This window comes from Clarias gariepinus, chromosome 3 (genome assembly GCF_024256425.1).
Source record: "Clarias gariepinus isolate MV-2021 ecotype Netherlands chromosome 3, CGAR_prim_01v2, whole genome shotgun sequence".
Taxonomy (NCBI): domain Eukaryota; kingdom Metazoa; phylum Chordata; class Actinopteri; order Siluriformes; family Clariidae; genus Clarias; species Clarias gariepinus.
Window position 1 is genome coordinate 33,755,704 of NC_071102.1, and position 11,325 is coordinate 33,767,028.

Consider the following 11,325-nt stretch of genomic DNA (forward strand, 5'->3'; position numbering starts at 1 on the left):
TTTTTTTTAACATCTTTGAAATTAGCTGCTAAGTGAACACACTTCATGGAGGGAATGAATTTACTGTGGAGTGATGACATACTGTACTAACGGAATGTGTGAATAAGAGACTGTTATGGAAATACAAAACATTTCTCATCAAATATAGGAATGAAATGAAACATGCTGTCATGTAATGGATAATTTATTTTTCTTCATGGATTATTTTTAAAGATTTAGGAAAACCAAAAGGGCTGCTTTTAATAACCCAGAACTAGTGAAGGTGTTTTCACACTTGACCTAAATACTCAGGTTTCCACCCAGGATCAGCTTTGGGTGTGTAACGCAATAACATAATCTGTAGCTGGATTGGTTTAGTGCTTCAAATATCAGTATTCGGATTTAAACCTGCAGTGCTCGTGTCCTACATCGCTTTTGCATCGTATTCAAACTTTTGAAAACGGGGATCGCTTAGTGGTTAAGGTGTCAGACATCTGATCAGAAGGTCCCAGGTTCAAACCCCACCATCGCCACCAAGTTGCCGCTGTTGGGTCCTTAAGCAAAGCCCTTAATCCTCAACGGCTTAAATGTGTAATGAGATAAAATGTAAGTACCTCTGGATAAGGGTATAAGCCGAATGCAGTAAATGTTTTGCTGGTCAGTTAATTGAATCGATGGATCAGTTTTCAATTCAGAGTCGTTTTACACTTGCAAATGTGCTCTGAAAGTGCTCTAAAACTGACAATATACTAAAAATATACCACAGCTTTTGTAGGAAATATAAACCACTTGCATCTTAAGCAAATACTCTCGATTTCCCAGAGTATCCCATCTTCTTCTTTTAAGTTTATGCGCGGTTAGTGCAACACTGCCACCTACTTGACTGGAGTGTGGAGCAGAAGATTGGCAGGCAAAAATACCACTTTGCCATTAAAAGAAAGTTCGACAGCGTTTCAATGTTTATTACATACGTTTTATTACTTCAAAACCTGTAAGAAATTTAGCTGTTTGAGAAATAAGACAGTAAATGTTAGTATTATTAGTGCTCCATGTAGTCCTGAAGCAGATGTTTTGTTTACATGAGATATGAAGAAATAGCAGCAGTGTAGGGACGTGTGTGTGTTCTGACTAATTAGAGGCGTACAGAATTGTGTGTTTTTCTCAAACTCTTTCTCTTTTTGTTTGCACTTGCCTGTGATTAAGCCAAAACAAGGTATTGATGCTGAAATGATCTCACCTAGGTGAAAAAGTGATTTTTTAGAACCGATCATATTACACCATTTTTTTTTAAATACAGGATGCTTCTCATGATCCTTGCTTCATTTTTGTAAATATGCATACGCATTATATTTTTATCAGATAAAAAGAAGCACATCTGCTAAATACAATTTCATGCCCTTTGATGTAGTGTCCGTAACCTTTTGTTGAATTCAAATCTTTCAAAAATTGGCCAGTTTAGATTTCGCATGAAAAGAAGTAAACCTAAAAAAGTGTATTAGTCTAAAATGCTAATTTTATTAAGATATTGCAACATGAATTTGACAAGGTTATGGACACTTCAGATTAATTTTTGCACAGAATGCTTAAATTTAAGCAACAATTTTTACAGGTCATAAGCTTTTATAAGCTTAAACAATCTAAACCACTAATAAAAATTTACATTTTAAAACCAGCATTTGTCACTCCATCAAACTATTTTAAATTAGAAAAAGTCCAGTGTAAAACTTGTAAAACTGTTTAATATCGCATCAGTTAACTGTTTGCTGTGACTTGTATCCAATCATCTTTAGTCTTTAAAACAAGACAGAACTTCACCTTATTCTAATCATATCGCATCATCAGCCACAAAAGTGTAAAGTAATGCAGATGATGTGAAGCTAATTATCTCATCTCTGCTGCATTTTAGCTTCGGAGCAGACATTCAGCTGTTCTGACCACGGTGTAATCCTAGCGCAGATGTTTGTATCTTTGTGAAGTTATTTAGGTTCTGTGTGTCAGTATTTTCTATGATTTGCCTTTTGACCCATGTGCTGTCAGGGTCAGTCGGGGTGAGTCACGTCCTTGAAGGCCCTTTCCGGACAAGCACTGAGCTACAAAACTGTGATCGATTGGGGAGCAGAGGCAATGATGTCATCCATCTTAAAGAGTGATTTCATTTCCACTGGTGACATACAGTAGTGCACGCAAGATCACTGGAAAGAGAATAAGAAATGAAAGGTTTGAGAGCTGTAAACCTCACAAGTCACTTTAACAATGATGTCAAATTTGTTAAATACATTTATTTTTCATTCCTCTTGTGGTCATTTTTTTCCTTTAGAGTTAAGAAGTAAGTTAAATTAAAGAAATAGATGAATCCTATGACACGTTTGAGGAGTTAGATCAGCATTGAAAACATGTTTCTTTGGTAAAAAAAGCACAACACTGATTAATCAAGTCTGACCTCTTGTTAAACAGCTCGAGGAAAACCCGATGTTGGATCAAGACATACATTTCCTTTTAAAAATCGTTGGGATTAAGTGACGTATACAAGATGCAGGATAGGACACCTAAAGGCTACACACACATTTTTACTGTCACGAAAAAATCCACCAGAATATTTATCATGCAGAACCCTCTGTCCATCAAACATATTTTGACTATAACTCTTTTACTCCTTTAAGGAACTTGTTTTATTCTGTTGACACTTTTTAAACAAGTAAGTCCAAATGTAGTTCTTAGACAAAAATTATTTTAAGCATCTTATCTTCTTTTAATATTGAATAACAGAAATGACTCTTGCCATGAATATAGCCATAGAAGCTGGCTTGGCTTTAAAAAAGAAAGAAAGAAAGAACAGCTTTCGGCTCGGCTGAGAAACGCTGAGCAGCTGCATGCACGAGAAAATCTGTCCATCATGAACTGAAAACGAACGCATAGTGTAATTTTAGGAAAATATTCTGCAATGTCATTTTACAGTGTGGACTTTTAATAAATGATCTACTAATACTGCAGAAAAAATGCTTCAACAGCAAATATTTCTGTACTGTTTAACCAATTGCATCGTTTTTACATTACATAACACTCACAATAACAGATGTGCTCTTCTCTTCACTCTCCTTGCTTTTCTCTTCTTCAGGGTCAGGGTGGTTAGTGCCCACCTATGCAAAAAAACAAACCAAAAAAAACAATCACCTCTGCTATGTGTTGTGTTTAAGTCAAAGCAGGGCATAATTACAAAAGTAAAAAAAAACCTTTATTTCTCTTTATTATAAATATAATCCCCTGCTACACTAATGCACTTATCCCAGCATTTCACTAGTGCCTGGATATCGTCCAGGTAGAAAGTTTTTTCCGTACACCGGAGCCCTTATCAGACTGCCTGCTTCTCATCTGAAACACTGGCGTCCCAAGAACTCCGTGTGGAAAAAGAGTAAGGTCAGGAATGTACTGGGGATGTGGCAATAACTCCCAGTCGAGTTTCTGTAATGTACAAGTAGAGTAAGTGAATGACTGTGTCTTCCACAAGTTTATGTGAAAACTATACAACAGTCCTGTCACTGGCTGTCTGTTGATTTTGAAGGATTAGGTTTTCCACTCACTGAATGTTCATAGTAACGACTGAAGTGGTTTCTGGGCCACCATGGCAGGTATCGTCTATCACGGATGTAGAGCCTTCTTTAACATCTTTACTATATTCAATTGTTTTACTGAGGCTAAGAGTTTTATTATCTCAAGTCATCTGTAAATGTCAACCACTATTATGCCTATAATTCAATTCAGTTCAATTTTATTTGTATAGCGCTTTTAACAATTGTCATTGTCTCAAAGCAGCTTTACACAAAAGAACTATTGAAGTTTGTATGGAATGTGAATGTGTATGAATCAGAATGATCAGATTGTCCCTGATGAGCAAGCCGCGGGCGACAGTGGCAAGGAAAAACTCCCTGAGATGGCAATAGGAAGAAACCTTGAGAGGAACAATTGATGTTAATATGGAGTCCAGGTAGTTATTGGAAACTCAGGTAGACTTTTAGGAAATTCCAGTCTTGAAATATCGAGCAACTGCAGCCAAGTCAAGTCCTCAGAGAAACAGCTGCCAACACCAGTCGAGGCCAGAACCGTCTTCATGGTAGAGTAAAACCATCCCCAGACACCAGACGCATCTCATTAAATGAATAGGTTTTTAGCCTGGACTTAAACACTGAGACTGTGTTTGAGTCCCGAACACAATTTGGATGACTATTCCATAATTTGGGGCTTTGTAAGAAAAAGCTCTGCCCCCAGCTGTAGTTTTCATAATACGCGGTACTGACAGGCAGCCTGCATCCTTTGATCGGAGTAGGCGTGGCGGATCGTAAGACACAAGCAGTTCAGATACTGCGGCGCGAGACCATTTAATGCCTTATATGTCAAGAGTAGTATTTTAAAATCAATGCGAAATTTCACGGAGAGCCAATGAAGTGAACATAAGGTAGGTGTGATGTGCTTGTACTGTATCTTCTAGTTCTAGTGAGGACTCTCGCTGCTGCATTCTGGACTAGCTGAAGCTTGTTTATGCATCTAGCTGAACAACCAGACAGTAGACAGTAAGGCATTACAATAGTCCAACATCATTTAGCGACAGTATGTTTCTTATCTTGGCAATATTTCTGAGGTGAAAGAATGCTATCCTGGTAATATTATCTCCATGAGCTTCAGATGATAGGCTGGAATCTATAATCACACCTTTTACTCAGGTCTTTTACTCTATAATCACCAGTCCCGGTTTGACTTGAACACCCCTGGTATTACCTTTTCTTTTGGTGTGTAGTTGTTGTTGATATTAATGTTCCTGGACAGGGATTATTTTTTTTTATTTATTCTGATTAAATTTGTTTCAATAAAAGTTTGGATTTTTTCCTTTTTTTTTTTAAAATGTGCAGTGACATTTTGTACTGATCTTTACAAGGGGTGCCAATAATAATACAAATTGTGTTTGCACATTGCTGGGTCATAAAAGAAATAAAACGCTGTGAGTTTTTATGCTAAAAAAATATTTACTTAGGTCTTTACAGATGTACAGATTACATTTCTACAACAGGTCAACACAACATGATTTACTAATTAATTACAACACTAGGAAATGTGTGATCTAATAATATTTATAATGTGAATAAGTCTACTCATAAGAAACAATTGAGGCAGCATGGTGGTTAGTGGTTAGCACTGTTGCCTTGCACCTGCAGAGTCTGGGTTCGAGTCCCCCCTCAAATCTGTATGCATAGAGATGGTATGTCCTCCCAGTGCTTGGAGGTATTCTTCTAGATACTCTGTTTTTTTCCCACAGGCCCAAGACATTTGGTTAATAAGTGTTCCCAAATTGAAGCATTCCCAAAAGTGTGTAAAAGTGAGTGTGTTCCCTGTGATGCATTGGTACCCTGCCGGGGAGTCTCCTGGCATAGGCTCCAGGCCCCCTGTATGCAGGATAAATTGGTATAGACAGTAAGTGAGTGAGTGACGTGTCCTACTCCATGGTGCGAAGCTCGATGATCAAATATGGCAGGAGTTTTGATTTTCCAATCAATCACCAGTCTAAATGACCACATCTCAGGCCATTTCTCATATTCTTATCTAAGATTAGACACAAATGCAGTCTGCACTAGTGCTAGAGTGGGTTAGGTGCTAACTAAAAACCCCAATATAAGCACGATGGAGTCGCAGGGCTCCCTCTACTGTAGTGTGAAAATAATAGCAAATTATTAAACTAAACAAGCATGGATCATTAAGTGAGATACGTTTATATCTGAGGGAAAAACAACACGAAGGGAAAAGATTGTGGCTAAATTTTATGCGCAGTTAATTGTTTAATTACATTAAATTAAATTTAATGCTCTTTTTAAATTATTTACTTGAGTACAAACACATTATTGAAATAAATAAACGCTATTAATACTGTATTTGTTAAGAAATTTAATTCATTGTAAATAGAATAATCTGTTAAATCAGATTTCATTTACATGACTTTTTCCTCTTATACAAAATAAGGAAGGGTGGCATGAGGGTGTGGGGTTGGGTGGGGGTGTCATGGATATGGGAGGGGGTACTGGGTGGGAGATGTGGGGCTCCTTTAATTTAGTTGTCAAGGATTAAACTGTGAAAAAAAGGAAATTCTCACACGCAGAAATGGAAATAATTTTGACTTCCATGCATACCATAACATAAAAAAAACAAAACCATATTATCTATGTAACTATGCCTGACATGAAAAATCTGGAGGCCATATTACAGAAATTATCATTTAAGTGTGAATTTAATGAAGTTACAATGAGCAAGTCAACAAGTTGTTGCTAAGTGCCCTGAAATGCTCAGAAACGGCTCTGGTAATTAATTGAAGGGTTAGATTGTTGGTGTGTTTGATCTAAAAGAAAATGAGAAAATCCAAAATCTAAAATAATTGTACTTAATAATTAAAAACCATTAATTGATACAAATGTTTTTACCTTTTACATTCACGTTAATCGAAATCGTCTCAATCCTGCATGCTGTGTTTATTCTTCGTTCATGATGCTACTTGCAACCACATTTTATGATGTCACAAAGGATGTAGCTGGTGTTATAATACAAAGAAAACAAACACAACACACACATCCACACACATCCACACACACACACATACATACACACACATACGCACACAGACACACACTGAGATTTAACCTTCACTTGAAATCTTTACAGGTTTTATTTCAGTGTACCTCCTCCTGTTGCTCTGAAACATCTTCGAAACATGGCTGGCCATCTTCAGGGAAACCAAGACGAGACTCTGCGCCAGGTCTGAACATGAAATCTTCTTTCGCTTTACTTTGTGTTTGGCACACAGGCCTCCAGATAAACATGAATCTTAAATCCAAAATATTAAGGAGGCGTAATCATAATTATATGAGATAAAACAACTTATCGTTTGCACTGCACTGGGCAAGTTTCAAAAGCTGTTAAGATTAACAGGAAATCTAAAAGGAAATACTCACTCACACCTTCATTGTCTATGCCAATTTAATCTGTATACAGCATGGCCGTGGGCCTGGAGCCTAACCCAGGAGACTTAGGGCACAAGGCAGGGTACACCCTGGATATGGCGCCAATCCATTGCAGGGGACAAACACATACAAATGCTCATACATCAGTGGCAATTTGGGAATAGCAATAAGTCTAATCTGCATGTTTTTAGACTGTGGGAGGAAACTGGAGTACCTGGAGGAAACCCACCAAGCACAGGGAGAACATGCACACACAAAGACCCCGGGGAACTGAGCCTGGACACTGGGAGGTGCAAGGAGACAGTGATAACGCATGGTGCCACTGTGCCTCAAACTGATTAGCAAATACTATGAAATTAAATGTTTAATGTATTAATTTACTAGCAGTGTAGGGGGACGTTGCTTTTTAAAGTAACTAATTACAAACTAAATACATTACAAAATTACTGTAAGTAAAGAGTTACATTACAGTGTTACTTTCTGATAAATGTAACTAGAGTACTTTTCCATTGGGGAAAATGAAAACTCTTTTGTGATTCCTCATGCATGTTGTTTTAGTCAAGACCTTTATAATTATTCCACCATCATCACTCAGCGAGTTTGGCCCATAATCTGTTAACTACTAATACCCCTATCTCACCTATGCGGTTTCGCGCGGTGGCCATAAGTACGATTCATCATGAATAACCGCAAGTTTTGGTGCTGTGATTAGGTTTCCATCTTTCCGCGCGCATAGGTGAGATAGGGGTATAACAGAAGGGGGCGGGGCTTGTAGGACGACTTTCACACGCACACACACACACACACACACACACACACACACTAAGGGATTGAGAATGACTGCTGTCTGGTTCTCTGAATAACGGATTACATTTTTGAAAAAATAACTAAACTGAGTCATTAAATGGCGGAACTAACGCGTTAGATTGCTCGTTACATCAAAAAAGTAAGCCAAGTATTCTAACTCGTTACACCCAACACTGTTGACTAGAGGGTAACTGCGGCTTTGCCCACATGCAGATCCTGATGGCTGTATGCTGTCATTGCCTGCTAATGAAGTGTACGGTCAACTCGCGGCTACTCCTCTGTCTGCTCATGTTTTAGCAGATTATTCACAATATTATTACCTCACAGTATGACAAACCAAGGTGATGATGGAGCTGTCTACTGTTACAATTTATGACACTTGCTACTGTAATATGGTGAGGGACACCCGCTACATTGCCCCGTCCATTGGCCCGCTATACTGACACAGGCATTCTCACAGCATAACCTAAAGTTGATGATGGCACAGCCTGCTGTTTCATTTAGCTAACAACACCTGTGACACTACCTGTGCAAACACATAAAGCCACAAACAGAACTTTTGTTATCTACAGTATATTTGGTGTTTTGCAAGTCACTTCATTAAGCATATTCATCAGCAACGACGCAAAATATAAACATTAGGCACATTGGCGTATAATCTGGAAATCTGATGCATCAAACAAATGCACATGTGTATAGCTGTTTAATTTGTATTGAAACTTCTGGTAATTTTTTTTATTTTTATAGATTGCGCAGAAAAGGAAAAGGGAAGCAGAACCCCAGGGTGATGTGCATGAACTGGAGGAACCTCTGCAAAAAAGACTCTGTCCACAATCATCCACTTGTGCACTGGTTCTTGACCTCCCTCAACCATCACCCACTTCTGCTGCAACTGGGACTCATCAAAAAATGAATGGACTTCTGCAGTGGTGCCTGGTCGTCCATGACAATCTAGTTGTGATGCCACAACAACAAAGCGCAGAAGTTTGTAATCTGAAGGACATATTAGAAAATGTGAGTTTGGTCATGCTTTGCATTTTATGACACCCATAGACTCCATAACGTTAAGCACAAAGCATGACAACTAAACTGTGAAAGAAAATGGATTTCTCATTATATAAGTTACAGTCAAATGTTACATAGAAATTTATGAAATGTATGCATTTGTGAAGATCAGAAACCGAGAAGAAACCCTGGATGATTCCCTTGAACTCGAGGAACCTGCTGTACTCGATCCTGACCTCCATCCACAATTATACCCTTCTGCTGCCACGACGACAGATGACAAAAAGGTGAATTTGCTTCACCCTTGCTGGGCAAGCACATACAGTAGGTACAGGTTTGAATACATCACAGGAGGGATTTTGTTCCACCTTTCTTTACAGATATTCTTAAAATCCTTAAGGTTTCTTGCCTGTTGCTTGGCAACTTGAAGTTTCAGCTCCCTCCATAAATGTTCTATAGGATTATGGTCTGGAGACTGGCTAGGCCACTCCATAACCTAATGTGCTTCTTCTTGAGCCACTTGGAGGTATGTTTTGTGTCATTGTCATGATGGAAGACCCGTCCATGACCCATCTTCAGGAGGTTCTCACCCAAAATCTTACAGTTTATGACCCCATCCATTGGCCCCTCAATGCAGAAAAGTCGGCCTATCCCTTTAGCAGGGAAGCACAGCATGATGTTTCCACCTCTGTGCTTGACTGAGAAAGTTGATGCCAAAGATCTCAATCTGACCACAGCACTTTCTCCCAATGCTTCTCTGGAGCCAGACTCATTGTTGGTTAGTAGGGAAACAAATACTTATTTTTACTTAGTGAAATGCAACTCAGCTTCAAAAATTCAATGTTTTGTTTCTGGATTTTTAATTAATATACTATTTCTATAAGATTAAAGGCTCGTCATTTCTTCGTAAGTGGGCACACATAGAAAATCTGCAGGGGACCAAATAATTATTTTTCCCACTGTATAGGTTATTCATTTAAACATTTTTTAAGATTGTACAGAAAAGAAAGATGGAAACAGAATCTCAGTGTGATGTGCAAGGACTTAAGGAACCTCAGACAAAACGACATCCATCCTCTTCTGTTTCCATAGTGACAGATAATAAAACAGTAAGTGTTTTCAGTTAGAATTTTACATGTGCAAATGTTTGTGTTGAACACATCACAATGTAAATGTAAATGTAACTACACATTTCTGCCATAGTTTCAAAAGAATTAGTAGTGCTGATTGGGTGTGTGTTGATGAATGCCAGTTAATTCCTTTTTAAAGTACAAATGTCTCAGTGAAATCTCTTGTCCCAGAAATCTCTTTGGCATTAATGTGAATGATTTGTGACATTTTTTTAGAATGAACAAGTTGCAGTGAAAACCAGTGAAAAGCCCAAGCCTGACCAGCCAAACATCAGGAGAAGGAAACAGAATGCACCATTTTGGTCCAGGTGCCACTTGATCTAGAGACAATCCTGAGAATCCTGGGTGGGGGGCATGGACACGCTAGAAGGAAAGCCAGTACATCATGTCCACACCCTCAGACACACATCCACTTAGTGAGGATTCAGGAAGATCTTTTGCACATGGAGATGAAACTGAAAAATTCAAAGGAAACCAACGCAGACACTATAGTGTTTGCTCTACTGTTGGAGGGAGGAGCAGCTTAAAGAGCAGTATATCTTGTATATCTTTGCTCTACTGTGGGTGGAAGCTTAGAGAGCACTATATAATTTTTGCACTACTGTAGGGGCACCTTAGAGGAACCTTTATCATGTTTGCTGTACTGTGGGGGCACCTTAGAGGGCACTATATCATGTTTGCTCTACTGTGGGGGCACCTTAGAGGACACTTTATCATGCTTGCTCTACTGTGTGAAGGCAGTTCAGAGGGCACTATATAGTGTTTGTGCTACTGTGGGGTGGCAGCTTAGAGGGCACTATATAGTGTTTGTGCTACTGTGGGGTGGCAGCTGTTTGTGCTACTGTGGGGTGGCAGCTTAGAGGGCACTATATAGTGTTTGTGCTACTGTGGGGTGGCAGCTTAGAGGGCACTTTATAGTGTTCGTGCTACCAAGGGGGCAGCTTAGAGGGCACTTTATAGTGTTCGTGCTACCAAGGGGGCAGCTTAGAGGGCACTTTCTTGTTTTCGCTCCACTATAAGGACACCTCATCACATTCCCTCTACTGTAATGACATGATGGAGATAGTTTTTCTTCCCAAGGGGCACCAGAGCGTAACACTTTCCCACCCCGCCCCCTCCTTCTGTGTGTGTGTGTGTGTTTGTGTGTGCCTACGTGTGTGTGTGTGAGTGTGAGTGAGTGTGGTTGAGCAAATCAATAAGATGTTCATATTTCTACAATTAAATATGATTTTAAAAGAAAATTAGAAATTGAATGTGTGGCAGTCAGCACTAATATTACAAATAAACAATAAATAAATCAACACATGGAAAACATCTCTAAGTGTTTCATTCGTCTACCACAAAGAAGTTAGATTTTTTTCTTTATTGATTAAAGAATAACATGTTTTTATTTGTATATAGTTTAATTA

The 11,325-nt window shown here is 38.7% G+C and overlaps 1 protein-coding gene across 1 annotated transcript; it reads left to right on the forward strand.

Moving 5' to 3' along the window:
- The first annotated feature begins 6,599 nt into the window (after window positions 1–6,599).
- Window positions 6,600–10,741, forward strand: LOC128518637 (uncharacterized). The gene is made up of 5 exons (XM_053491837.1): window positions 6,600–6,769; window positions 8,529–8,795; window positions 8,954–9,073; window positions 9,779–9,895; window positions 10,133–10,741. Exons 1-5 carry the CDS (start codon window positions 6,725–6,727, stop codon window positions 10,238–10,240), a joined length of 657 nt encoding a protein of 218 aa, XP_053347812.1. The 5' UTR covers window positions 6,600–6,724; the 3' UTR covers window positions 10,241–10,741.
- Window positions 10,742–11,325: the final 584 nt, after the last annotated feature.